Below are 26,225 nucleotides of genomic sequence, written 5' to 3'. Positions count from 1 at the left end.
TTTTGTTTAAGGATTACTTAAAGGATTACAATAGATGTTCAATATGGAAAAATTTATGTCTCGTAAACATGAATGGCTTTTTAAGAGCTAAACATGCGGTTGGTTGATACCTACCACTTTTGAATTCTCATCGTCCCGTCAGTCTCCAAGTGTTCGTGCATCTTAAAGATTTTGTCAAGCATGTGAGGCTCGTGAGCACATCCTCGTTTGAGACACTTCTGTTCAGCTTGTTGGAAGTAGTCGAACAAGATTGGTTGGTAGGCAGGATGTGCGCACTTGCGTATTATCTCAATTGAACGTTCTTTTGGTGACAATCCACGCAAGTCAGCTAAACCTTGTTCGGTAACAAATATGTCCATGTCATGTTCCGTGTGATCGACATGTGTCACACGAGGTACAATGCACGAAATGCCCAAAGGATCAGATTTTGTTGGTCTTGTGGACATAGTATGCATAATTGACAGCTTTGCATTTCTCAAAAAGTCGCCTGAACCACCCAATCCATTCAGCATTCTACTGCCATTGACACATGTGCTGTTTGCATGACCATAAATATCCAGCTCCAAAGGCGTGTTAAGAGAAATACAACCCAGACGGCGTATAATCTCAGGACTATTAGTAATGGATTGTTGCCGAAGAATGATCCGAGACTTGTAAAAGTCCCAGTTGTTGAAAAAGTGTTCAAAACCCTCAGTTGACAATCTGATGGACGTGGAAGAGGCAACACTAATTTTGTTCGAGTCAAACAAAGGTAAAAACCCATCCTGTAGCACCTCGGTCCACACAGAAACGTTCTTAAAGTTGGACTGGTCGAGTCCTTCAATAACGGAGTTGGCTATTTTACCAATTCCTGACTGGAGGGGAAGAAGCGCTTCCGGTAAGCGCCCCATTTGGACTTCATGTTCAAGAAACTCGACAATCCATCCGGCGATGGCTTTGGTTGCCGCATCGCCTTTAGCATTCGCACTAATAAATAAACCGCTGGAGCCTTCAATGATACCGGCAACCTTGGAGAGGGGACAAGGAATCGAAGTTTGCCCAATGCGATCAGAAGGACTTGAAACGCGTAAAGGCGTTCTGTGCGGCGGGAGTGGCAGCGTAACTACATCGTGGAAGCCTTCGAAGCTGGGAATCTGCGTATTGACTTCAATGATTACTTTGTCGGCCAGCTGAACAAGCTCTGGTGTTACGCAAATGGACGCTCCAGGAACAATGCTACCATCTTCCTTAATAGCCGAGGCTTCGACAACAACGGTATCAATGCGACCATTATTCATTCGTCGATAATGATTGTACTGCATCTCCTGTGGAAACATACCCAGGTGTGTGTCTGTGAATGCAATTTCTCCCGAATTAATTTTCTTGCTCACAGACTTGCTAACTTGATAAGGCACACGGCTTGAAATCAGTCCTAATTCTGCCATTTTAGATTCGGTAATCGTTCCACCGGAAGCACAAACAAACAGGTCATATTTGTGGTCTACTTGTGGCAATCGGTTTTGTTCAGCATAATCCAGCAACGGCTGCAAGGCACGAATGGGATATGTTACTCCGGTGAAGCCAGACCATCCGATACTCTTACTTTTCAGCAAGGTTGGCAGGAGTTGTTCAGGTTGTGCGACAACCTTCGGAAGCAAAGATTTACAAGCAATGCGAGACAAGAGTTGAGTTGTCATTTCCAACCAAGCTGTTGTTACGTGTGGCTATAATAGACATGCAATAAGACACAGCGGAATAAATAAAACTCGCAAAAAAAAAATAGAAATACGCACTAAGCTTCAAAAATACCTTCAAAAGTCCTCTCAAAAAAGGTTCCAAATAATCCTGAAACGTTAATTTTCCTTCTGGAGCGTGTGTTGCGGGTGGGAAGAATGCGTAGCAGGGCGCGTTTTCCTTCAGTAAGTTGCGATCTAAGCGAACAAATCAAAAATAAGCCGACAAAAAATATCGCATCGCGGGAAAACCTTAATCGCAAAATTTATTAATTCGCTGTTTAAGCGACTGTTTCAAATACACAGTCTCCGTTCGCGAGTTTCTTCAAGTCAAAAGCCTTAAGTTCACAGTTTTGAAAATGGTTTCGCGGTGTGGCAACCGGGGCCTCAGATGAGTTGAGATCACTTAGAAGGAAACGAAGCAAGGTTGCATGTGTAACGACGAGAATACGGTCATACGGCAATGAATCCAAAAATCGCTTCGCAATTTGACACCGTCTTTTCAACATGTCCGGAGTGGAAGCATACAGATCTTGTTTTTCTGGAAAGATCCCGTCGTTGCATTGTTCAAAGTTGAAGGCGGGAAACTGCCGTTCGAGTTCGTAGACGAGGCTCCCATGGTCGCATGGGAGGTCTCCGAACTCTTCAAAGAGTGGAGAGACTACTACGTGAGGCAGGCGGTTGTCGCCTTGAAGATACTCGGTTAACGCTAGCTCTACCGTTTGCAGGGCCCGACGGAAGGGCGACGAGACGATTATGTCAAACGGCAACTTCGCGTCGGCAAGCTTTTTTCTCAGACCCTCGCACTGCTGAATACCGGTCTTAGTCAGGATGGGGTCATGCATATCGGCATTGTCGAGCGGGTCCCCCAAATTATGGTAGGCCTCTCCATGCCGGACCAGGTAAACTCGCTTCATGTGGGGAACAGTGGGGTAGTAGTGGGGCAATGATAAGTGGGGGTGCGAAGTGACAGCAGTTGTGTGCCACAGAAAGAAAGCTTTAGGGATTTCCGAAAAAAAGTTTTGATGGAAACTGTACGACGTACTCTTGTATTTATGTCAAAACGTCAAGTTGTGCTACAGTTGGCGTCATTCATTCGCCAGGGAAGTGCGTAATGGGCTGGGTTGACATTAAGTGATGATGATGCTGTACTCCACATTCGGCAGTTCGTCTCCGCATTTTCGGCAACAGTTGCCGAATCTGAATTAAGGTTTGTGGACGACGTAGGGAATCTCGGCATTGAGGGACATTTTGACTTCGGTAAAGCTTCGATGAATTGCCGAAGACGGAAACGGAAAGCGAGTGTTATTGTCTACGTCACCAGAAAGATTCATACCCTTTTTGCTATATAAACCCTGCTAATCTTGTCAATTCCTCAATAACATAAAACATACACACGACATCATTAGAAGCCTCATCCATCATGACTAGTCAAGACAATACTCACGACGACCACAAGACATTTGGCCAGAAACTCAAGCATGTCGGCAGTGTCCTTTATGATTGGTTGGAAAAGGTTCGAATAGGTTTTAAGGTTCCACGTGCGCTTACTAACTAACTTCCTCAGACTGGTTACCATGAACACCCCAACTTGCCGCCAGCAGCCCCCGAGGCTCAAACCCAAGAAGCCCAGACCGGCACTCAGGCCCATTAGAAAGAGTTCTGTTTGGTTTTCGGTACACGGGAAAAAGGTTTTAAACGGCAGTTCCGGCTCGTAACCCCAATCAGTTTTCTTCATTCGTGCAGATCATCTCTACCATTAAATATCCCGTTTTTTTTTATGAACTTAATGACAATTAGAGTTTTCGTTGATCCAAGTTGATCCGTTTTCATTCGTAAACCATCACCCTTATCCCTGATCACCACCCCTTCCGCCCCTCTCCTCTGCCCGCTCACACCCCTTTTGCTCCGGCCATTCGCAGCTCGCCTATCTTATCCTAGTTCGTGTCCAATTCGTATCGTTTCACTCTCCTTCCATTATGCCCAATCATCGACTCTGTAATTCACGTGCTCTACTACACACACTCCACGGATAATGACGTATGCCAAGGCGGGATTTGCACGAAGAGGATTCGCGCCAGTCGTCGTTCTTCTAACTTCTACACGCAACTTACAGACAGAACTGACATGGTTTCTCCTCAATTTGTGTTTATCGTTACTCTCGCTGCGTACATCTTCTTTACGAGATGGCGGAGAATGAAGCAGAAACCACTCGAACCGGCTCCCGAGCTTGAACAGCCTAAATGGAGCTTGTACACGGCCTCAGAGCTAAAAAGGTTCAACGGAAAGTCGAGTCCTTTTATTTTTCTCGCTATTAAGGGTGACGTGTACAACGTCACGGAAGGAGGGAAATTCTACGGACCTGGTGGTCCTTATTACACATTTGCTGGTCATGATGCTAGTCGTGGTTTGGCGAAGAGCAGCTTTGAAGAAGACGTTGTTCCCGAGGGAGACGAAATGGATGACCTTTCTGATTTGAACGAAGAAGAAAAGTCAACGCTGAACGATTGGAAGACATTCTTCGACCAAAAGTATCCTGTTGTCGGTCGTCTTGTAACTCCTACAGAGAAGGAGCAACACCTGGCTGCAGAGAAGGCTGCCCCTGTGGAAAATATTTCCGAGGGAATCCCAGCCGCTGATTCTCGCAGCTCGACTCCTTCTGAGAAGAATTAAAAGCACAGCCCATGCGGCAGCGTGGGATGGGACAAGGTGCTGAACGACTCTTCACTGTAACATTTTCTCTCTCCCTTTTTCGTGTACTCTATTCTCTGACAGCTCCATCCCTCCCAGCACCCTTTTTTTGACCCCTGTATTTTGTTCTCCTCTTCTTCTTCTTCTTCTTCTTCTTCTCTCTGTACGACTAGTGATGTCAATTCTATTGAAGCATTCAAAACGAGTATTCTTATAGCTCGGGATCGTGTAGTTGAGGTCGTGTAACTTGGTTTTCTTAGTGTTCTTACTTCTGCATGCGCGCGACGCGTTTATTTACTTGCGAAAAGCTTATTTCCACTAGCGTCGCATTTCGGCGCTTTCGAGTCGCATCTGTGGCCCCCTAGCGCACACGTGCTTCTCCCGTTACGTCAGTGACTTTCTCGGGTAGCAGCGACCCTCGGCTAGTAGCCGAGAAGGGACTAGCTAACCCGGCGTATTTTCTTCTACATTTCGCACATACATACACATCCATGGACGTTCTATCTCGTGCCCTGGAAAGCCACCTGACGGACACGTTTCCGGAATCATTTCATTTACTTAATGCGAAGCAGTATGAAGACTTCAAAAAGGCATTGGAGGCGGAACTCGTCGCGTTGCAAAAAGGGACTAGCAGCACGTATCTCCAGTTCAGAGCCGAGTTAGAGCAAAAACGGGATGAGGAACTTCGAATTGCACAACATTGGAAGAATTATCTCGCTAAAAGTGCCCAAAAAGAGTACGAAACCGAGGTTCGGGCTGCTGAGGATGAGTACGAGTCGCATAAGACGTGTCTTAAAAATAAGGTTTTGGAACATCTGCACGAAAAAAAGCGTGCTATCCAAGAAGAAAACGAGCTGTTTGACATTGGAAACGAGTCGTCGTTGCTCACACACGACACTCCGGCTGCTCATTACATTGATCGTCGAAAATTACGGCATCGACGAGCTCCAGCAAATGCTCAGCCGTTGACACCTACACTTAATTTCTTCGACGATTACCTTCTTTTTCCCACCGACCAGACTGCAGAGATTCCCGTAGCCGTTACCGAGAGCATCCAACGAGCGCTCGACAGCGGTAAGATGAGCTCTCTCGACAATGCTCTTTTCTCTCCACTGTTGTCGACAGCGAATCATTACATAACCACACCTCGAGAGCGTGATCCACGTGCCTCTGAGCGTGCTGAACGTGACCGGGAAAAGGCTGTTGAACGCGGTTTGACTGCTGCTTCTGAGGCTGATGTGCAGGCCGACTTGCAGACCATCGAGACTGAAATCCAGCGAAAACGAATGAAGGTGTGATGAAGCCAATGTAACTCACTCTCGCTGCCACAATTACCAGCAGCTCATTGAGCCGCTGATTTGACAGTGCACGCCTCCTTCACCACACCCCATTCCTCCCTCCCTTCCTGTTTCTTCCTCTTAGGTTGCTGCCGCCTGCCTCTTCTTCTATTGCTACTGCTGCTTGGATCTGCAGGATGATCGTCGACTGATCTGCATGGTGTTGTTCGATGATCTGCGTGACAATCGATGACGCCTCCTGATCTCCCTATGATCGTCCATTCTCTCGTGTTCGCCAATAGTTGAGGTAATTCTCACGTGACACGTCTATTCTTTCCCCAAGGGAGGCGTTGTCTCGGTCTTTCGGCCAACGCGCTTCTGTCCTCTCCCATACTCGGTGCATGCACAGCTTGTAGCTACTGAGTCTTTGTTTGTGTGAATTTGCTTCGCTGTATTTGGTTTTATCGTCGTTTTCCGTTCGTCTGTGCTTGCTGTGCTTCGTCGCTGATTTTCCCGTGTCGGCCGGTCATTGTGTTCGTTCTTCTTTCGCATTTGCCTGTCTTTACTCCTTACGTGTGCTGTTCCTGCCGCCGGACACGCTTGTGAACATTCGTTTTCATTAATCTATACATTTCTTATTAAACACGTCTTTTGAGTGCTGCTGAAATGCGTCAAAAACGCGACTTTCATCGGTTTCATCGCCCCCACTGGCGCAAACTGAATTTGCATTCGCTCGTCGTCGTGAAGGTCGGCGTTGTTACGAACTTGAAGCTGCTGCATAATCGTATTCATCGCATTCGTCAAAATCGAGGACGTTTTCCCCATTGGAAACGACTCTCTATCAATGTGAAGCCACAGGGTTCTTGGCAGGCTTACTTGCTGAGTTCGCTGCCGTTGCGAAGTCTTTCGCGTATCTGGGGTCATTTTAATAACAAGGAATGGCCTACTTTTCTCAGAAAGCCCGGTTTTACATTGTACGCGTGGTTGTTTGGTTGTAATTTGACAGAGCTGAAAGACCCAGACTTAACTCATTACCGTAACTTCCAGGACTTTTTCTATCGTGAACTTCGTCCCGAAGCAAGACCAGTTGACGAAGACTCGTTCATTGTTTCGCCGGTGGATGGTCGGATTGTTTGTCAGGGCCGCATTAACAACAATCGCATTCAGCATGTGAAGGGTCTTTCCTACTCTTTGGAAGCCCTACTTGGGGGTCTGTCGTCTTGTAGTCCCCAAGTCGTTGATTTCGACGATTCGTGCATGTATCCCGAAAAGGTTGCCGAGCATATGAAATTTGCTACCAAGCATGAGATTCCAAATTACCGTCAAACACCTCGCCGTGTAACGGTTCCTTCGCGGAGAGATGGTATTGAGCGGAATCGTAGTGCACCCGCTCTCATGTGTGCATTGACTAGTTCGCGTCTTCGTCTGTGTCCTGACTGTAACCGTGCGAGTATGGAGGAGCAGGAGGAGAGTGATTTGGCTGCTGGCGTCAAGTGCAGTCATATTTCACCCGCTAAAAATGATGCCGGTGATGATGATGCTTGCTCAGACAGCAGTAGCTTTTACTCTTTGCCTGCTTCGGACAATGTTCCAATTCCTGCAAGTGTTGATGAAAAGAAGACTTCGTGGATTGACACTGCAGAGATTGCCTCGCTCGACTCTCTTCCTTGGCGCAATATCCGTCCGGGTCATCAACTTTTTTATTCTGTGATTTACCTCGCTCCTGGTGACTACCACAGATTTCACTCACCGGCTGATTGGGTCGTCGAATCACGTAGACACTTTTCCGGTGAGTTGTTCAGTGTTTCTCCATACTTAGCTCGGCGTTTGCACAACTTATTTGTTTTGAACGAGCGTGTTGCTTTGATTGGTCGTTACAAACATGGCTTCATGAGTATGATTCCTGTCGGCGCGACGAATGTCGGCAGTATCGTCATCAACTGTGATCCTACCCTGTCTACGAATAGAATGGTGCTCAGAAAAAAATCATTGGGTTCATTCGAGGAGGCTGTATACAGCAAGGCTTCTCCCGTTCTGCATGGTCAACCATTCGAACGAGGAGAGCAAGTTGGCGGCTTCAAATTGGGTAGTACGGTTGTCCTCGTCTTTGAGGCGCCTGAAGACTATGAGTTTACGACATACCAAGGCCAATATGTGCGGGTTGGAGAAAGCTTGTAATTGCGATATTGTCGAATTTTTGTCATAATGGCAAAAAGTATGTTCTTTATTACATGCAAGTATTAAATTGCTATGTATTTAACTATGTTTTCTGCACACACACACGCATTCACACACTCACACGCACACTCTCACTCGTTTAAAGAGTATTAATGTCCCATCTCTTAACGTTATTCTTCACAGCTACATTGATGCATGTTTACAACCGCTGTGTAGACCTCTCTCTCTCCTCGCTTTTTTGCGCGGTTCTGTTCTTTCTTTCAATCTGTAAGCAATAGTACCACTGGATGTTACTATATGGGAGGGCGGCATATTCATGTTTGCTTATTCATCCATTCAACCGGCTCAATTTCCCGTTCATTTACGTCTTCTGTTCTCTGCTGCTGCTTTTACTGACGCAGATCTCTTGTTTATGTAGTCGTGCTATGCTAGTAATGGTTTCTCATGTTTATTAACAATAGGGGAAAGGAGGAGATAGAAAGTTAGCGGTCGTTTACGAGGACGGCAATCAAGCAGAAAGAGACAGGAATGATTACTTCATCGTGTGCACGTCCTCGTTTCATTCTGTTGTTTCATAATATAAATTAATAGTCATGTCGTAAACACTTGCACTTTGTTGCGGTCGTTTAGCTTCTTTTTTACTCAACTTAAATATCCACTTCCTGGACGTTGTACTGAGTAGCACGGAAGCCATACACCTGAGCATTTACGTGAGTAATATCGTGGAGATTAGCATCGTTCACAGACCAAGCTTGACTAGCGAAAACGTTGGTTCCTAGAGTCAATGTTGGTTCGATACTAGGTCCCAAGTGCTTTTTTAGTGTCTTTACGTCGTTCTCCATTTCTAGAACGGATGAACTTGTTAGGAAGATGGGGCATCTCGTTTCCACAAGAGCATGTAATGTAGGAATCCAGTCATTTCGATAAACCGGCTGCGAAAACGCAGGAGTTGGTAGGTAAAATATGTCGTAATACGCATCAAATGGTTCGAAAGTGCCTACGTTATGCAATTCATGGTAACGTTGAGGATAGTAGAAAGCTTCTATACTCGAAGGAAGCCATTCCTTTTTAACTGGTTCCATGACTTCTGGTCCGATGAAGTGAAGCTGAAACAAGCGATTAGGAAACAAGCAATTGAGTCCTTGGTACCATATACTTAGCGGAAGAGCGCTTTCTCCGCGAGCGCCAATGATAAAGATTCGCGTTGGGCGTGGATCAGTGCTCTGTGCTCTGGGATACCGATGAAGAATGCTTCGAATAGCGCTAAGAGATTGTAGACCCTGAGGTGTTAAACGATCACGAAGGGTGTATGGAGATAACTCGTGCAGAATAGCAGCCAGTGTAATGGGATAAGTAAGCAATCGGGACAGATGTCGTCGTTGTTGAGCATCGTCCACTGACTGAAAGGATCGTGTATACAGAAATGAGTCCCAAGAATAAAAGGAAACAGATTGTTCAGGATCATTCTCACCTGGCAAGTCAAAGAGCTGTCTTGTCCTTGGGTTTAGCGCAAGGTCGTGTTCGTCTTCATTAATTTCTCGAAGCTTAGGAATGAATTTCTCCTTCGATGTATCCTTTTTCCATTCTATTTGAGAATGATGTGTTGGAAATCCGCATTCCGGGCATTCATATTCAACTGGAAGTTTGGAAACCGGACATTTGTATAATTTACGAATTCGTTCACCTCGTTCTCGCAATACCTTTACTGGTGATTTAGACAATGGATAGAAATATGGTCTTTTTGCGTTGGAAGAAGCCAGTGACCTCCCAAAAGAAAATAACTTCTGCGCCATATGTTTTTTGTTTGAGTATCAATTCGGCTCCTGGTGGATCCTTGTGCACGGAAACTATGTCGTTTTGTGTTTTCAGGTTCGTTGCGTCAGTTGCTGGTAAGCAAAGAAAAACAAAACATTTGTTGCGAGCACATGAAACAGTCCATAACTTGACTAATGGGATTTCTAATTAATTGAATAGAAAAATGCGACAAAGAGTGAGGTTACTGTTCAGTAAATATTCAAATGAGACATATTTGTACTCGTTGTAGTCGAATTGTAAATTAAAGGATTACTCTTTTCTATGTGCATCCAAAAGGATTCTATTATAGAAAAATAAAACGAAACTTTTTTTTTAATTGGTTTGTTTAATGGACTTTGTTGTCTTTTTTTGAAGTTGTCTCAATAATAGCAAGGAAACCTCAATATCAAGTGAATATGATCATTCTATTTCAAATCCGGTCTCTTTAGTAACAATTAACTGCTGTAAATGACATTGGACTTTATTCTTCAGGCCAATTTCTGTTTTCACATTTTCCTTCTTACTGACTGTGCCAGTTCGCTTTTCGCTTATCCAAATCTTCTTACTACAGTCTCATAGAAGAAGGGAAACATAACAGAGATCAGGACACCAGTCTGTTGTTTATAAAAGAAAGACTGAAAAATTCGCGAAAGAATTCCTTCAGTTGGAGAACTGTATTTTTTTTTTTTTTTTTTTTTTTTTTTTAAAAAATCAGTTTACGTATATAAACAATTAGGTTTCATTCCTGTAATTCACAATTTTCGCTAAAATAAAACCGCTTATTATGGATGCCGCACGGTATTACGGCTGGTCAAAAGAACGGCTCATATCCCGAATTCTCGAACTTGAGAAAATAGCTGAAACATCTGGCCAAAATGTTAATCAAATAGATACGGAAATGCGGGAAGCTGCAAGTGTTTCTGTTGCTGACGCAATGCTAGAAGCTCCTTCTTTGAAAAAGCGGAAAGCAGTTCGTCCTTTCATGCTGGATAAAACAAAATTCATTGCACTTCGATTTGCGTATCTTGGTTGGAATTACAATGGTCTAGCTTTTCAAACGGAACCCACGCCACTTCCAACTGTTGAGGGAAAACTGTTTGAAGCGCTGATGCGAGCTCACTTGATTAAAGACCCCAGTACTTGTTCCTTTAGTCGATGTGGCCGAACAGACAAAGGTGTTTCTGCCATGGGTCAAGTCGTGTCGTTGAATGTTCGGTACTCGGAGGAACGTCCGATTGCTTATTGTGATGTGTTAAACCGTTTACTTCCAGAAGATATTCGCGTAATAGCATACTCACCAAATCCCCCGGAAGGCTTCGACGCCCGGTTCTCGTGCGTGCGCAGACACTACAAATACCTATTCCTAAAACAATATCCAGGAGGTGAGCTAGACATTGAACGAATGTCTCAAGCTGCAGCTCTATACTTGGGTGAACATGATTTTCGCAACTTCTGCAAAATTGATGCTTCAAAACAAATTACCAATTACAACAGAGGTATTCTACATTCAAAGATTATTTGTGTGGATCCTCAGAAACAATTATACGCTTTTGATTTACAAGGTACTGCCTTTCTTTGGCATCAAGTTCGATGCATGATGGCAATCCTTTTTCTTGTGGGTCAGCATCTTGAGCCCGTAGACATTGTGAGTGAGCTTCTAAACGTTGAAAAAAATCCTTGCAAGCCCGTATACGATATGGCAAGCGATTTGCCTTTAGTACTTTATGATTGCGTATTTGACAACATTCAGTGGGAGTATCCCCAGGTTCCAGAGAACGTTGGTCCCAAGTTTGCCAAGAAGTTGTACGAGCAGACATACGCGAATTGGCATAAGCTTGTTCTTCGCGAACAGCTTGCCGTGTTCTTGAAAGAGAAGGCGGAAACCGCGCTTCAGGTTTGCGGCACTCAGAAAGACAACGGTACAGCCATGAACACGGGTGATGGTGAATTAAGACATGCAAGAAAGTATGTTCCGATTCTGCAACGCAAGCGTCAAGAACCCGTAGAAGTTGTAAATGCGCGATACCGCAACAAAAAAAATTTGGGAGATCAGGTTTCGGCTTAAGGAAATAAAAAAAGAACGATTCATTCACTATAAGAGTACACTAAATTCACATCTGTATTGAAGAGGTACTTCATTACTCATTTATACGCAGAAAAATCCAAGTACTTTTTATTCATAAAAGGTTGTAATACATTGGGGATTTTTACGCGTCCGTCGCTCTGAAGATTATTTTCCAGAATAGCAATAGACAGTCGTGGTATAGCGACTGCGGTTCCATTAAGTGTGTGCACATAACCAGTATCCATACCATTATCATAACGTGTCCACAGTCTCCGAGCTTGATAATCAAGACAGTTGGATGCAGAGGTAATTTCACCAAAATCATTACGGCTTGGCATCCAAGCTTCAATGTCATATTTTTCCGACGCAGAAGCACCCAGTTCTTCAGAGGGCATGTAAAGTATGCGGGCAGGTATTTCCAACATTTGAATAATTGTTGCTTGCAACTTGATAATCTCCTTCAACATTGCAGAACTATAGTCTGGATGTGTCCAAGCAAAAAACTCTGCTTTCGTAAACTCATGCAAACGATACATTCCGCGAGTGAATTTTCCATGCGCTCCTGCCTCCCGTCGGTATGCACGAGACACTCCAATAACACATTTCTTTTTGAGATCGGTAAATGTCTTGTTCAATGCGCTTGCTGCTAAACTGACTTCGGCAGTACCGACAAGCACCTGCGGCGGGACGTTTGAGGACACGTCACTTTCCAATTCATACATTTGTTGCCCTTCAGCATCCCTAGGCTGGAAACCGCAAGCACGGGCAACGTCTGTGCGCACAATTGTCGGCACCAAACAAAATTCCCATCCCTGTTGAATTGCATAATCAACCGTAAAATTTAGTAAGGCAAACTCTAATAAAGCAGCATCTCCCCATTGGTATACAAAGGAATGGCCAGAACCTAACGCTGCAGAGTCAAAGTCAAATGCTCTTTTCGCAATGTCTAAATGATCTGCCACATATGTTCGTTGCTGTACCTGAGCCAATTTATCTTCACAGATGTAACCGACACACCGTGCATCAGATTCTGGACCAATGGGTACATACTCTCCAAGTTGATTCGGCAACTGTAAGCACAATTGCTGCAGTTGCTGCTCGAGAAGTACCAACTTCTTTTCTGATGGTGACATAATCTCCTTCATTTTACGAGACTCTATCAGAAGAGCATGTCGGCGTGTAGGCGGAAGGTTTTTGTCCGCGAGTTGCTTTGTAACTGTATTCTTCTGTGCACGAAATGGTTTAAGCTCATCCAAGCATTGAATTCGTTCATGATATAGACGAACAATATTTGGAACAGAATCAGCCAGTGACTTCATGTTCCTCATGAGACAATTCTTCTTTAAATTCTCGGCATTTTCTACAATCTTTTTATAGTCTAGTTGTACTCGTTTTGTTAAGAATCCGTTTGCTTTTGATGAAACATAGCGTAAAGAGACAAAGTTTGTACGTCTGAGACAAGGAGAAAATACAAGTCTCATCCAGAAAATGCTTTTTGAGTGAAAAAGCGTGTTGAAACAAGAAGGGGATTAATCTATTCCAAATATTCGGAAAGAGAACAGTTTGAAGCGCGAAAAGGACCGTTTTTTCGGTTAAAAAAAAACCTATATTCCTTTACCAAATGAAACGTTCTGTACACCGTGAAAGCTGTTCCTGTTCGACGTTTGTGCGTCTGCAAGTCTGGTTGGAAAAAGGAAAATTAAGGATTTGATAAGTAGATTGTACTAGTAATATTGAAGAAACCAAAGAACAACATAAATAGACTTAGAATTCATATTCATTGCTTTTCGCACCGCCTTTCAGTGTTTCATTTTCGTTGAACTGGGTTCGGCCAACTCGGTCATTACGGTTAGTTAAGCAGGTACCTTTCCGGTCGCATTTCGGTCACCGTTCGGCCAACTTTCGGTAACCTTAATTAAGGACTGCGTCATCAAGCTGAATAGACGCGAACTCGCGTCTGTCTTTAACCATATGCAACAGCATCGGAAACAACAACTGAAAGAAGCTAAAATGCTTCATGCTACAGTGAATGCTGTTGACTTATACCTGTCAGAGCTTTTGGAGGACATTCGCGCGTCTTCTGACGCAATCAAAAAGCTGGATAGTAAGAGTATACAGTGATTTATCAGTTATTAACACATATTACAAGCATCAGAGAACAAATTCGAGAACACGTTGTCTCAAGCAATAAAAAAAACTGGAAAAAATGCATGATTAAGCTCACTTCCCCATCATTTTGGAGTTATTTGTTCCATTCTCTTTTCCTGTTTCATTTTGCGTTCCATAAAAACTCCTCCGACAATTGCCAAAACAGTTGCCGCTTGCGCAAGAACTCTGTAACGGAAAAAGCGATTGGCTCTCATGCTGTCTCCCCGTCTAATTGCTCGAGTCGCGAACAGAAAAGCGCCGACTGTAGCAGCACAACCGATGGGAATTAATGGTTGGTCTCGAAAAAGGTGTTTTAATCTACCAGATGTTTCCGTCGTGTCATTACCCGACTCTGTGGGTTCTGAGAGCTTAATAGGAGGAACTACAGGGCTCGTTTTTGCCATTCTTAACAGGAATGCGTTGATGTTTCGTGGTTGAAGAAGTCGGCTACCAGCCAAGTTAATAAGCTATAGAGCTCCAGGACTGTATGACCGAGCCAAGCCCGCTCATCCCCATTGTACTGCATCATAATGTTATGATCATAACCGGAGACTTTTCGGCGACTGTGTTGCAGTTGGCCGGAAAACTCCGTCGGTATCCCGCTTTCTGCTCCGAATTTCGGTATACTCTTCGGTCAACCGCCCTGTGGCATGTTGCTCCATAGGTGACCTCCGCGGTTTGTAGTTGGCATTCCGGAACGAGACAGCACGTTCTTTTATTGTCCAGCAGCAGCATGGATCCTTGGCGTGATGAAGAAGTTTCTTCGTCGCGATTGAATCGCTCCAAGAGCGTTGGGACTGATCCTAGGAAGCGTTTTTCATTACCATTGGCTCCGGCGACAGTTCTTTATTCTTCGAAGAATGTATGGAATTCAGACAATGTGGATATGCCGGAGGACCCTTTAAACATGACGACTTTCCCTCCTGCTCCGTTAGAGGTCGATTTAGCCAATTTGTCTTTGGAACAAAAGCAAACTTCAAAACAACCACAGGATTACTATGCTAAGAATGGACTACGCGTCAACGATAATGATTACGATTGGATGTTTTTTGTATTTGACGAGCGGGAATTGGGCACGATGTTCAATGTTTTCGTGACAGCATTCAGGGCTGAACGCGCCGAGTTTCGTTTGGCCCCGTCAAAACTGTTTTATTTGGCTGCTCGTTATGCTTATTTATACACACCAAAGGAAAAAAGACTTCTCAACCGACTTATAGAGGGCTTTCTCGCTACTGTTTGGTCGACTGTAGAGGCAGACCCGACAAACATGGTGCTTGGAACAATGTGGATATCAAACTGTGTTTTATTATACTACTACTTGCACAGAGACTCAAAGCTTGTAGAAGCAACACGGGAATTACAAGAGGAAATCACACGTGTTGTTCCGAGAATATACTCTTTAGTGTACAAAGATGCCATTCGCCGCATGGATGAAGCGATTGTTGCTGGAATGTTAAATTATGCAGGTTTAGAAGGGCTGGATCCTTCAGCTTCGAGGTCGTGGAACTTGCTTCGACGTCACAGCTCAGTCCGTCGTCCTGGTTCACCGCGAAGCGCGCCTGTTGCTTCACCAAGAAACCTGACAAAGGTTTTTGCCTCTACACTTCATCTCATGGAGCTGTTCTACATTCATCCGCTCATTCGAATACAATGCATCGAACAGCTATTTACGTGGTTTGGTGCACGTTTGTTCAATCTTTTACTTGTCAACAAAAAATACCACTCTCGGGCGTACGCAATGGAAATCCGATTTAATGTTGCAAGCGTTGAAGAATGGATCCAGAAACACAATATTGATTTAACTCATCCAACGGATTATTCCGAAGTTGGATTGCCAATGAAAGATCTCTCTTCCTATTTGCAACCCGTTGTGCAGTTACTACAATGGTTGCAATGTTTGTCTCGGCTAAGCGCAGATCGAGATCCAGACGCATTACGGGAAACAGTACGCTCATTTTCTGCTTTATCTCCTCATCAAGTGATTAGCGTTGCAAAGTCGTACAAGCTCGATTCCTCAGAGGCTAGATTGACTGGCAGTTTCTACAAGGTCTTGAATGAATATGAGCAAGAGTGGGAGCGTGAGCGTATAACTTCCATGCCAAATTCATCAAACAAAACAAAGCTTGAGCCCATGCGTTTAGACGAAAACCGAATCTTGCCGTTTGTATTCCCTACATTCCAAGAACTTGTCCAAGCATACTCACCTTCTGCGTCACCAAATGTATTTGCAAAGGAGCGAGAGTACTTGTACAAGCCCTACGTGTCGAACTATATGATCGACTTGTTGGAAACGTCTGGCATTACCATGGAGCGTGCTGAACTTCCTGTCAGTATCTTTGAAAATGAGGCATGGAAGAAGGAATGGCGCCCCGAAGTTGAAGAGGAAGAATTGTTCCAATAGCGGGAGTTTTCCCGTCTTTTACGAAATCCTCCTTTGATATCTTACCCAGCTTCCTTGCGTTTCTTTCCGGGAAGCTGTTGTTTTCATCTCGATTTCGGCCAACTTTCGGTAAACTTACGGGGTTTTGTCTCGGTTTCTTGACTCACCGGTGTTTTTTTCTCCGAATGCAATTAGCATTTTACAGCTATACCCGTTTCAGGTTTTCTTACTAACGATGTCCGTCGTATATCGTACCGATGCTGCTGCTTATGAATCCGGTCGTCCGGAGTATCCGTTTGGTTTAACTGACTGGCTGATTGATGAGTTTTACGTCGACGAAACGAGTGTCGTACTTGATCTCGGTGCTGGCACCGGTAAATTGATTCCTCGTATTCGTGCGACTGGTGCATCCATAATTGCTGTTGAACCTCATGAGGATTTGCTGGATATTCTGAAAAAGCGGTTCCCTAATGTGGATGCTCGGCAAGGAACCGCAGAGTCCATCCCCGTGGAAGATGGGACAATCGACCTTGTATTGTGTGGACAGTCGTTTCACTGGTTTTCCACCAAGGACGTTGTTAAAGAAATTCATCGAGTTTTGAAGCCCAAAGGCGCTCTCGGTCTCGTTTGGAACACTCGGGATTCAAACGAAGCCTGGGTGCGAAAGCTGAACCTTTTGCTTGATAAGTATCGTGGTGATACTCCAACATTTTCTTCTTTGGAATGGGGAAATATGTTTCCCGGTAATGGATTCGGAAAGATTCGTTCATGTGCTTTTCCTTTTGCTCATTGTGCCAGACCGGAAAAGTCTGTTCATGACATGTTGAGAAGTGTACATTACATACACATGCTACCCGAGAGTGAACGTAAAACCTTTTTTGATGAAGTCAATCAGATTGTGGAGACAATCCCCCGAGTGCCGAATACGGAGCAAATTAAATTTCCCTACCAGACGCTTGCCTTTAGTATTGAAAAGCAGTAGGGAGAAAGGGCACCCCTACGTTAGGTTATCCCTTGATATCAAAATATGAAAATTGCATTCGAATCATGTCTGCACGAGACTTATTATTAATTATACTGCTTATTCAGTTTATCTTTCAGTGATTTAACAAAAGTGACTCTCCTGAATTGAGTCGCTTATTCATGCGACAACAAATATATTATAAAACAAAGTGAGACGATTGCTATAGGCTTGGAAGGAGGTGAGAATTGGAAGCCTTGTAGAGGAGTGAAATGATGATTGTAATTGTGCATCAAGGTTTGAGGCTTCATTGCGAGGTACGGATTCCATTAGATACCCGATCTCAAACATCACGTTCCCAAGAATATTGACCGCAGGAACTAATTTAACAGTATTCACACAGATCATTATCAAGGATGACTACGCACTCGTTTAAACGCCCTTGTTGAATTCTTTCCCCTCTCGATACCCTGTCCTGCCCTGCCAGTTCCCCTTAATGCCTTTGCTATTCTTACAGCACTCACGTACGCGTCGGCATAAAAAATAAAGTTGTCTTTCGGTATGTGTGCTACGTGTTAAATGCAAAACGCGTCGCGTGTCAAAGTATAAATGCCCGAAAAATCAGTCCGCACCTCTACCGTTTCCTCACAACATGTATCCACAGAACAACAGTTAATGCAAGAGAACTTCGTAAAGAATGTTACTATTGGAAAACAATTGTCGTATTAGAACAATTCATACCACGACTCGGTGTCGCTTCGGCCCGCCGACTGGATCCGGCGCAAGTAGGAGCAAGAAAGTTCTTCCTTAGGAGACTTATCGGAACCATCACGTATTACGACGAATCCTCAATAAATCGCGTATATGCTGTGACAATAAACCCTCAATTTGTTAATCGCCTCCGAAATTGTTATTCTTGATGTGAATTTTGATCTAACCAATCGCAGATGCCCACTTCGCGTATGAATTGCGCATTCTTGACTACTATTGCGAACTGATACCGGCAATGGCAAAACATTTAAAACCAGCCGTGGAAGCACTTGTTGTTCCGTACAAACTCTCACCGCGTGAATATCTCGCAACAATCACCTTCAGCCGACGGGTTTCTCTATTTTCAGTTATATTTTCCCGTTCCGTCATTGAACAGTAAACAACTGTTTCCTACGCCTTCACCTTAAATTTCCCTGCTCACAGCTTCTCCCTTAAACTCACATCGAAAATGGTAGAGTCGAAGCATTTTGAGACTCTTCAATTGCACGCTGGTCAAGAGGTTGATCCTACTACTCGTTCCAGAGCAGTTCCCATTTATGCAACTACCTCTTATGTTTTCCGCGACAGCGACCACGGTGGTCGTTTGTTCGGTCTTCAAGAAGGCGGTTACATTTACTCTCGTATGAATAACCCTACAAGCGACGTCTTTGAGAAGAGAATGGCCGCTCTCGAGAACGGTGCCGCTGCAGTCGCCACCAGTTCTGGTCAATCCGCCATCTTCATGGCCCTCACAACTTTGGCTGCTGCCGGAGACAACATTGTGTCCACTTCTTTCCTCTACGGTGGTACTTACAATTTGTTCAACACTACTCTTCCCCGCTTGGGTATCACTACCAAGTTCGTTGAGGGCGACAACGCTGACGATCTTGCCGCTGCTATCGATGATAACACCAAGGCTGTGTACGTCGAGTCTATTGGCAACCCCAAGTACAATGTCCCCGACTTGGAGAAGATTGCCAAGATCGCCCACGCTGCTGGTGTGCCCTTGGTTGTTGACAACACTTTTGGTGGCGGTGGATACCTGATTCGTCCCATCGACCACGGTGCTGATATCGTTTGTCACTCCGCTACCAAGTGGATTGGTGGCCACGGTACCACCGTTGGCGGTGTCATGGTCGACAGTGGAAAGTTCGACTGGGTCAAGAACGCCAAGCGTTTCCCTCAGTTCGTTGAGCCTAGCCCTGGTTACCACGGTATGGTGTTCAGTGAAGCCTTTGGCAATGTTGCCTTTGCTGCTGCTTTCCGTACCTTGAGTCTTCGTGATTTGGGTGGTAACGCCAATCCCTTTGGTACTTTCCTGTTGATCCAAGGTTTGGAGACTCTCTCCCTCCGTATGGAGCGTCATGTTAGCAATGCCCTTGCCTTGGCCAAGTACTTGGAGAAGCATCCCCAAGTTGCTTGGGTCTCCTACCCTGGTCTTGCCTCTCACCCTTCCCATGAGATTGCCAAGAAGTACCTGAAAAACGGTTTTGGAGCTATGTTGAGTTTCGGTGTCAAGGGCGGTGCCGATGCTAGCAAGAAGACTGTCAACCGTCTCAAGTTGGCTAGTCAATTGGCCAATGTTGGTGATGCCAAGACTTTGGTTATCGCTCCTGCCTACACTACTCATTTGCAGCTTACCGACGAGGAGCAATTGAGTGCCGGTGTCACGAAGGATTTGATCCGTGTCGCTGTTGGTATTGAGCACATTGATGACATTGTTGCCGATTTTGAGCAAGCTCTTCAGTTCGAGTAAGATGACCAATGTACATGTATGAACTGTTGCTTCAAACATCTTCGGGTGCTGTTGAACGCAAAGAAAAAGTACACAGGTAATCCTGGGTTTTTTGTCCACGGTACAGAAATTGTAAGACAATCTGTACCGGAATAAGTTACGAATTTAAAAGGTCTTTCATTTTTTTACATCTAATAGATTACACGTTCAGTTTATTTTTCTAGTTTTATTAAAAGCGAAGCGGTTCGAGGAATTGTTGAGTGTGAATCCAAAGATTGGATGCGAGAGCGGTGAGTATTGTGAACCTTTTTTGGGTCAGTGAGTATTATACTCGATTAATATTTAGACCGTATTGATTAAGCAAAAATAAAACTAAACGATTATTGAACCTTTGGGTTTGCTTGGTACTATATTTGTTGGATACACGCTTTGTTTAAACATTTCAGTATTCAACATGCTAGTTCCTGTTCGCACAAATCGTCAAAAAGAACATCAGCAATAAAAAGTCTCATAAAACAATTAAAAACTATTATAATCAGTTCTCCGTTAGGAAGGTTTTATTGGACACCAAGTGTCGTGGTTAATACATTTGTCGTCCTAGAATGGAATTTCAGTTCATCCGCGTATAGCCGCTATCTTTGATAAACTGTTATTATTCAGGAAGGTTAAAGATATTTATGAATATGAGCATGAAACTGTTATCAACAAAAGCGGAATTCCCAAAAAAATAGATTTGAAAGAGCTAATGCCATGAAGAATGTGGATTCTGTTTTAGTTCTACAACTAAAACTGCATCGCTTATGTTTTTTCAAATCAGCTATAAATTGAATCCTAAAACCAGCCATTGTAATTTCGTTCTGACTAATGAGGATGATGCGTTTTTAAGCTGCAGTAGGCGGTTTTAACAATGAACTGAATAAGTCTCAAAAAAGGCTTTCGTCATTGTTCATATGAAAATACGCAGACCCATCGCAATAGGACAGGTAGAATCCAGCGCACGCCAGCACTTGAGAAACATGCAAGACACTCACTTTGGCGGTTTGCATAGTGCCGGCAAATCGATTTGCGAAATGATTTTGATGACGAAAACGGTTTCAAGCTTCACGTAAAGATGCAGGAAATCCTCGATAGCTCCAGAGCTTGCGGTGAAGAACGCATACCTGTGCGTTGGTTCAAATGACTGGAATTGAAAAGTGTTTAAAGGTATAAGGAACTGCCAAATGAATCCAAGTGCACATACATACACCATTATACCAGGTATCATAAAGCATAAAGTAAAATTCATTACTCGAAATGCACCCAACTTTTCCACAACAACTGGAGCACTTTGTAGAATAAGACAGATTCCAATCATGTAGCCATGTAAGCAAATAATCAAGTAACCAAAGCTAAACCAAAGTGGGTATCGTCGACTGATATGACACTTTATATAATCTTCATGTATTTTCTTATAGTCACCATTTAAGACGCTGTTTCATCAAAGTACTGTAAGCATACAAGTTGTACTTGTCGAAACAAAACCAATCAAATTCTGCCCTTTTATCAAGTGCAACCCTAAACCCTGGAGCTTCTGTATTGAAGGAACAGCAATAGTACATCAAATTAAAGATGTTTTCAAGTTTATCAAAAACAGGTATCTTAAAGCCCATTTTGGCACACAGCACCTCATAAGAGGCGATATCATTTATGTATGTGAAATTATGACAAATTCGATATCCGTCGACAGCTTGAGACTGTATTTAAAACACGGAGCGATTTCACAAATAAATACGTTTCCTTATTCAACGAATCTCGCCAACGTAGCCTGTTCTTGGGTCGAGGTCGTCAGGAATTTCAATGTCATTTGCGAGGGCTTCGAGGGCCCTCCGAAGTACTGAACTCGATCTTCCACGGCTTCGAGACTTGTCCTCTTTTTCAAAGTGACTAGTCATCCGTGGAGACCGACCACGAGAAGGTATTTCTTCAGGAGACGGTAAGAATTCTGTTTCTTGAGTCACAGAATAATCCAATAGCGGAAGGTCGGATCGATCAGACTCACTTCCTAAATCATCATCTAGAGTTGTATTCCTCTGCGTATCCGCGTAATCTATCACCGCTTCTTCCGGAGCCTGATGTACGTGGGACTCTTCTCGTACATTCTTTATAGCCTCGAGTTGACGAAACGTGCTCGATTTCCGATTAGTTTCAGAAGAAGTCGAGGTTGACGACGAAGACACAGATGGAGACAAGTCCGTCGACATGTTTAACGTTAGGAGTTGTTTACAAACAATCAAATATCTTTAAACGAAAATCACATTTTCGTCCACGACCGAATTGCAAAACAGAAAATTGCAATCATCGACTTGTGATGAATAGTGTTATGGAGAATGCCAAACGGTGATCCCGTTATAACTACTGCGAATTATTCGGGTGGCGGAATATACATCATCCATAACCAAAGAATGAATCAAGTGAATAGAAGCAGCAAGTACGAAACGACGAGTTCTTGGCGTTTAGGTGCCCATGTCTCAGTGAACTAGCACTCCGTCTTTCAGCGAAATCGTCGTGAGCAAATAATATTTCTCTTCACTAACTACGCATTGGAGCATATGTTTTTCTAGAAAAATTATTCCGTAAAATTAGATCCGATATTCCTATTCATCGATTTCTCCAAAGACTAAGTAAAGTTTTTGGAGTCGTCACTAAAACGACTTTAAGCGTGACTGGGCTGACGAAAAGCGCTGATGATCGGCTAAGCTAGATGAGCATGTGTTTTACGCAAAAGTGCTAAGCAGCAGGGGTGGAACAAGTTTTAGTGGAAGTACTGATGAATTAACTAAAATAAAAAACTATGAATTAAGTTACAAGGAATGGTAGTAGCGGGTAGATAGCGATGAATTGAGTTGTAACAAGGCGTGAATAGGGACGGAAGAATGAAGCGAAAATCTGGAAGTAAAACAAACATACAAACAAGCAATACAGTACTACTAAATGAAATAAAACTTGCCAACTTTTTACAGAATACATTCCAATCGAGCGCACCCATCCATCGGCATCCAACCTTACTCGCTTTAAGCATTGATGATAAGATTAGATATCAGTCCTTCTTCTGTTTAACCTCTCTGTAACCTTCGCTTATGCTCCTTCCGGCTTCGCACTCCCTCTCAGTTCATCCCACAACGCCCCCACAAGCCATCGAAAGATCTTATCTGATGCGCACACCAAACCTAGTTGTACAGGTGTCCGCAGTTACCCGTGCGTTATTTTTGCTTTAAAGAAAAATTGCTCATGGATCAGGCCATTCCCAGAAGATCCCCGCCCAGTGTTACGGGAGCAACGGCGGGATGCGACAAAGCCTGCTTGTTAACAAATTCAATCGACGCGTTTTGGTTCCGCTGAAGGACGCGTTCGCATGAAACGCGCTCATATTCCTGTTTGGCTGCTTGTTTTTTTGCCTTTTCGCTTGATCTACGGATTTCTAGTATACCAACCACTCAGATTGCGAATTCCATTATGTCACACAGCTACGTCACGGCGTACGTCGTTCGCGGAAGAACGGGCGGGGAATGTCGCAAACAGGGGATGGAACAACGCCGTCCAGCTGAGACGCACGTCATGATCGACGGAGAAAATGGCACACCCTAGGAGGACCCAAACACGCTCTGCCATGCTCAAGCATATTTTTTGATCAGTTCTAAAAAAACGTGTGTCTCTGCACGATATTCTCGTTTCGTCCTGCTGTTTGCTGCGACTCTTGCTGCGTAAGCGCGCGCGATGGCGCTTTCATTGGACGCCGATTTTCGGCTATTTTGCGGTCCAATCAACGCCCTGTGTCACATGCCAAACTGGTCATTTTGTGACGTGTTAGTTATCTGATAAGATGTCATTGTTATTAACCTCGTCTTATCAGATCAGCAGAGCTTCTTGACGCATCCAGTCATATAAAAAGCTGGATTTATGCCCTTCAAAGCGAACCGTCCACAGCTCTGTGTCGTCTAACGAACACCAACCACAATTACCCAGCTCAGCATTCTTCGCAGTGTCCACTGTTCAAAGAAGGTTTCGTTTATTTACAAAGATCGGCAGTGACGTTCGGCGTCTCGCATACATACACACACACAAGCGTGTTGAATTAGTACAAGTCCAAAGGACGGGTTTGTCAATTCCTTGCTCATTGAGCCGTTAAGTGTCGTCTCCGTGACCCACACGTTACCTCATTAGGGCCTTTATAAGTTTATTTTTGTTTCTTTCACTTCGGTCCTTTCCTTAGCACAACACATTTTCTTTGTGTCGGTGTCGGTTCATATTTAACGGATCGTCTTATCTAGCGTTTTCGCTTGGGAATCTATTTTTTTATTAATTACGACGAGAATTCAGCTGAATTCTTCGCTCGAAAGTATTTAGACCAAGTCAGTAATACGACTCAATTGTGTCGTCCTTTCCTTTCCGACGCTTTCCTAGTCTTTATTAGGACAATTCCGTTCTTCTGTTTTTCAATTATTCCTTTCTGTCTTCTGTTTAACCCCGTTTCTGCTTTTATTTCCCTCCCAACGTTACCATGGATCACTTTCGCAATCTCACAAGCAAAGAGCACCAAATTCAGGAGCGTAGCATCGATGTCGATGAATACCGTGCCAGTTTGGCCGACAAAGGTTTCTTCCAGCGACTTCGTCTGCGTATTATGAACAAGGGTCGCCAGTTCGACGTAAATGTCGCTGCTCCTACACAACACGTGTTCGGTGCAAACGAGGAAGATGAGTCCGTCTACATTCAAACGAATTCTACCCTTTCTGAAGACGGTGGTGTCAAGAAGGATCAGAGCGTGGAAATTAAAACGGTTGCTGCTGCGAAGCCAACGAAGCCAGCTACCGAGAAAAAGGTCTCCTTTACATATGCCAAGTATCGCCGCCGCACGCTTGCCGGTCGTCTTTTCGACCTGGTGACTGAGTATATGGGTTCTGCCATTGTCTTCTTAATCACTCTTGCTATTCTCATTGCTTGGGCCGTTTGGGGTATCGTCGCGCGGGCCCCGAATCAGTGGCAGATTGTGATGCAGGACGGCAGTTCCATTCAGTGTTACATTTCTGATACCCTTCTTATGCGTCAACAACAAAACAACTACACCCAATTACTTATCAATGTGGCCGAGCTCCGTTCCCGTCTTGTCAGCCTTAAGCGCATGTTCCTTAAACTTCAACACGATGAAGGCGAGGCTATACCTGTTGATGAAAACTACACACCACTCGTCGACCGTGCCGACCTCCAGGACACGGTGGGTGATGCTGTGAAGTTGCCCGTGGAAAACGTTTTCGACGTCGTCTGTAACTGGATCAGCAGAGCCACCGGTAGTATCTATTCTTCCATTTTGTACTGGATTTGTATTATCATTTGGGCTGCTAGCGGTACTCTCATCGGTTTCAACGACAACTGGCAATTGTACATCAACACTGCCGTTGCCGTCGAACTTACATTCACATCTGTGTTCTTGCAGAATACCCGACACCGTCACATGCGCTACCTTGAGCACTGTCTGTCGGCTATCATCCACATTGACTCTGTCCTTGAACTCGAGTTGAGACGCCAAAGCGGCGACCGTCAAGAAAACCCCATCTGTGCAATCAAGTCTATGAAGGTGTCTCGTAGTTGCCGTGCCATTGACTACTATTCTGATGTTATTGGTTCGGGTATTGGTGCCATCATCTGTTTTGCTGTGCTTCTTGTCTGGCTTATTATGGGTAAGCCCATGAACTACAGTGATGATTGGTGGTTGATTATTGGTACTTACACTGGTCTTGTTGGTTTCTTGGATGGTTTCGTGCTTAGAAATGTCTACTACCGTCAAGATACTTACTCTGATAATCAGATTGAGACTCTTATCGAGGAAGATGAGGCCATGTTCCAAACACTCGGCTTCCCTTTGCCATACGAGAAGACCAAGATCCCCCATGCTTTCGGTTATAAGGTCAGTGAGTTTGTGGGTAACGTTTGTTCGTCCCCCTGGGCTGTTGCCGCCTCTGTCCTTATTATCGCTGCTTTGCTGATCATCGCCTGCATTTTGCACTGGAGTACTACTGGTCAATTGCTTTGCAACACCCCTACTATGATTATCGAAGGCGCCCTGTTAATTATCCTCCTTGAGGCCCATAATACCGCCAACACCAAGCTCCGTGTCGAGTTCCGTGAGCTTTATCTTCGCCGCCTGTCTCTTCTCCGTCGTGTCGCAGGCGTCGCCCAGTGAAGTGTACATGCGTGATTTATTTCCTTTTTATTCGTTTCGTTAGTTCATATGTATAGTTTTTTTTATTATGGATTCGTTTAGACATGTGATGAAGGAGTGGATGGAAAGAGATGGATGGGGGTTCGCTGAGTCTGCAGCAGCAGCAGAAGTGATTAGTACAGTCTTGTGGTTTTGTCTTGGGGTTGTTACATGCTCAAGCCATGCTTCAGGGAGTATTAAGTGCCTCTAAGCAGTACAAGCTGTATGGATGGATTCATTTAAAGGGTTTTCGGAATGAATGAGCTTGAACATTCGGGGGAACTTGGACGGGCTGGGAC

The 26,225-nt window shown here is 44.2% G+C and overlaps 16 protein-coding genes across 16 annotated transcripts; 10 read left to right on the top strand and 6 right to left on the bottom strand.

Annotated features, from left to right (window-relative positions):
* Positions 1-110: 110 nt before the first annotated feature.
* SJAG_02985 (acetyl-CoA hydrolase) lies at positions 111-1,676 on the bottom strand (the record flags this gene model as incomplete). Its single annotated transcript, XM_002174120.1, has 1 exon — positions 111-1,676. One exon carries the CDS (start codon positions 1,674-1,676, stop codon positions 111-113), a length of 1,566 nt encoding a protein of 521 aa, XP_002174156.1.
* Positions 1,677-1,993: 317 nt separating this feature from the next.
* On the bottom strand, positions 1,994-2,629 carry SJAG_02984 (phosphoglycerate mutase family protein; the record flags this gene model as incomplete). Its single annotated transcript, XM_002174119.1, has 1 exon — positions 1,994-2,629. The coding sequence occupies one exon, from the start codon at positions 2,627-2,629 to the stop codon at positions 1,994-1,996; it is 636 nt and encodes a 211-aa protein (XP_002174155.1).
* Positions 2,630-3,135: 506 nt separating this feature from the next.
* Positions 3,136-3,366, top strand: SJAG_02983 (hypothetical protein; the record flags this gene model as incomplete). The annotated part of the gene is made up of 2 exons (XM_002174118.1): positions 3,136-3,228; positions 3,280-3,366. 2 exons carry the CDS (start codon positions 3,136-3,138, stop codon positions 3,364-3,366), a joined length of 180 nt encoding a protein of 59 aa, XP_002174154.1.
* A 421-nt stretch (positions 3,367-3,787) lies between these two features.
* On the top strand, positions 3,788-4,697 carry SJAG_02982 (cytochrome P450 regulator Dap1). The gene has a single exon (XM_002174117.2). The coding sequence runs from the start codon at positions 3,840-3,842 to the stop codon at positions 4,383-4,385; it is 546 nt and encodes a 181-aa protein (XP_002174153.2). The 5' UTR covers positions 3,788-3,839; the 3' UTR covers positions 4,386-4,697.
* Positions 4,655-6,051, top strand: SJAG_02981 (Clr6 histone deacetylase complex subunit Sds3). The gene has a single exon (XM_002174116.2). The coding sequence runs from the start codon at positions 4,895-4,897 to the stop codon at positions 5,699-5,701; it is 807 nt and encodes a 268-aa protein (XP_002174152.1). The 5' UTR covers positions 4,655-4,894; the 3' UTR covers positions 5,702-6,051.
* On the top strand, positions 5,985-8,460 carry SJAG_02980 (phosphatidylserine decarboxylase Psd2). Its single transcript, XM_002174115.2, has one exon. The coding sequence runs from the start codon at positions 6,347-6,349 to the stop codon at positions 7,856-7,858; it is 1,512 nt and encodes a 503-aa protein (XP_002174151.1). The 5' UTR covers positions 5,985-6,346; the 3' UTR covers positions 7,859-8,460.
* Positions 7,952-11,728, bottom strand: SJAG_02979 (splicing suppressor). Its single transcript, XM_002174114.2, has one exon. The coding sequence runs from the start codon at positions 9,649-9,651 to the stop codon at positions 8,506-8,508; it is 1,146 nt and encodes a 381-aa protein (XP_002174150.1). The 5' UTR covers positions 9,652-11,728; the 3' UTR covers positions 7,952-8,505.
* SJAG_02978 (tRNA-pseudouridine synthase) lies at positions 9,983-13,491 on the top strand. The gene has a single exon (XM_002174113.2). The coding sequence runs from the start codon at positions 10,437-10,439 to the stop codon at positions 11,715-11,717; it is 1,281 nt and encodes a 426-aa protein (XP_002174149.1). The 5' UTR covers positions 9,983-10,436; the 3' UTR covers positions 11,718-13,491.
* Positions 11,795-13,198, bottom strand: SJAG_02977 (serine-tRNA ligase; the record flags this gene model as incomplete). The annotated part of the gene is made up of 1 exon (XM_002174112.1): positions 11,795-13,198. The coding sequence occupies one exon, from the start codon at positions 13,196-13,198 to the stop codon at positions 11,795-11,797; it is 1,404 nt and encodes a 467-aa protein (XP_002174148.1).
* A 197-nt stretch (positions 13,492-13,688) lies between the features above and the next one.
* Positions 13,689-13,931, top strand: SJAG_02976 (hypothetical protein; the record flags this gene model as incomplete). Its single annotated transcript, XM_002174111.1, has 2 exons — positions 13,689-13,821; positions 13,867-13,931. 2 exons carry the CDS (start codon positions 13,689-13,691, stop codon positions 13,929-13,931), a joined length of 198 nt encoding a protein of 65 aa, XP_002174147.1.
* A 17-nt stretch (positions 13,932-13,948) lies between these two features.
* Positions 13,949-14,269, bottom strand: SJAG_02975 (hypoxia induced family protein; the record flags this gene model as incomplete). The annotated part of the gene is made up of 1 exon (XM_002174110.1): positions 13,949-14,269. One exon carries the CDS (start codon positions 14,267-14,269, stop codon positions 13,949-13,951), a length of 321 nt encoding a protein of 106 aa, XP_002174146.1.
* A 206-nt stretch (positions 14,270-14,475) lies between these two features.
* SJAG_02974 (fungal protein) lies at positions 14,476-16,456 on the top strand. Its single transcript, XM_002174109.2, has one exon. The coding sequence runs from the start codon at positions 14,599-14,601 to the stop codon at positions 16,264-16,266; it is 1,668 nt and encodes a 555-aa protein (XP_002174145.1). The 5' UTR covers positions 14,476-14,598; the 3' UTR covers positions 16,267-16,456.
* On the top strand, positions 16,390-17,436 carry SJAG_02973 (methyltransferase). The gene has a single exon (XM_002174108.2). The coding sequence runs from the start codon at positions 16,481-16,483 to the stop codon at positions 17,225-17,227; it is 747 nt and encodes a 248-aa protein (XP_002174144.1). The 5' UTR covers positions 16,390-16,480; the 3' UTR covers positions 17,228-17,436.
* A 381-nt stretch (positions 17,437-17,817) lies between these two features.
* Positions 17,818-19,984, top strand: SJAG_02972 (homocysteine synthase Met17). The gene has a single exon (XM_002174107.2). The coding sequence runs from the start codon at positions 18,426-18,428 to the stop codon at positions 19,710-19,712; it is 1,287 nt and encodes a 428-aa protein (XP_002174143.1). The 5' UTR covers positions 17,818-18,425; the 3' UTR covers positions 19,713-19,984.
* Positions 19,985-20,183: 199 nt separating this feature from the next.
* SJAG_02970 (hypothetical protein) lies at positions 20,184-22,437 on the bottom strand. Its single transcript, XM_002174106.2, has one exon. It carries the CDS (start codon positions 21,929-21,931, stop codon positions 21,473-21,475), a length of 459 nt encoding a protein of 152 aa, XP_002174142.1. The 5' UTR covers positions 21,932-22,437; the 3' UTR covers positions 20,184-21,472.
* Positions 22,438-23,589: 1,152 nt separating this feature from the next.
* Positions 23,590-26,001, top strand: SJAG_02968 (iron/zinc ion transporter). Its single transcript, XM_002174105.2, has one exon. The coding sequence runs from the start codon at positions 24,229-24,231 to the stop codon at positions 25,906-25,908; it is 1,680 nt and encodes a 559-aa protein (XP_002174141.1). The 5' UTR covers positions 23,590-24,228; the 3' UTR covers positions 25,909-26,001.
* The last annotated feature ends 224 nt before the right edge of the window (positions 26,002-26,225 follow it).

Source organism: Schizosaccharomyces japonicus (assembly GCF_000149845.2).
Source record: "Schizosaccharomyces japonicus yFS275 unplaced genomic scaffold supercont5.2, whole genome shotgun sequence".
NCBI lineage: Eukaryota > Fungi > Ascomycota > Schizosaccharomycetes > Schizosaccharomycetales > Schizosaccharomycetaceae > Schizosaccharomyces > Schizosaccharomyces japonicus.
This window is presented reverse-complemented; position numbering and strand designations above follow the sequence as displayed.

Excerpts from the sequence above, each read along its gene's own strand:
- SJAG_02982 (XM_002174117.2), top strand. The coding sequence starts at position 3,840 with ATGGTTTCTCCTCAATTTGTGTTTATCGTTACTCTCGCTGCGTACATC.
- SJAG_02981 (XM_002174116.2), top strand. The coding sequence starts at position 4,895 with ATGGACGTTCTATCTCGTGCCCTGGAAAGCCACCTGACGGACACGTTT.
- SJAG_02980 (XM_002174115.2), top strand. The coding sequence starts at position 6,347 with ATGCGTCAAAAACGCGACTTTCATCGGTTTCATCGCCCCCACTGGCGC.
- SJAG_02979 (XM_002174114.2), bottom strand. The coding sequence starts at position 9,651 with ATGGCGCAGAAGTTATTTTCTTTTGGGAGGTCACTGGCTTCTTCCAAC.
- SJAG_02978 (XM_002174113.2), top strand. The coding sequence starts at position 10,437 with ATGGATGCCGCACGGTATTACGGCTGGTCAAAAGAACGGCTCATATCC.
- SJAG_02974 (XM_002174109.2), top strand. The coding sequence starts at position 14,599 with ATGGATCCTTGGCGTGATGAAGAAGTTTCTTCGTCGCGATTGAATCGC.
- SJAG_02973 (XM_002174108.2), top strand. The coding sequence starts at position 16,481 with ATGTCCGTCGTATATCGTACCGATGCTGCTGCTTATGAATCCGGTCGT.
- SJAG_02972 (XM_002174107.2), top strand. The coding sequence starts at position 18,426 with ATGGTAGAGTCGAAGCATTTTGAGACTCTTCAATTGCACGCTGGTCAA.
- SJAG_02970 (XM_002174106.2), bottom strand. The coding sequence starts at position 21,931 with ATGTCGACGGACTTGTCTCCATCTGTGTCTTCGTCGTCAACCTCGACT.
- SJAG_02968 (XM_002174105.2), top strand. The coding sequence starts at position 24,229 with ATGGATCACTTTCGCAATCTCACAAGCAAAGAGCACCAAATTCAGGAG.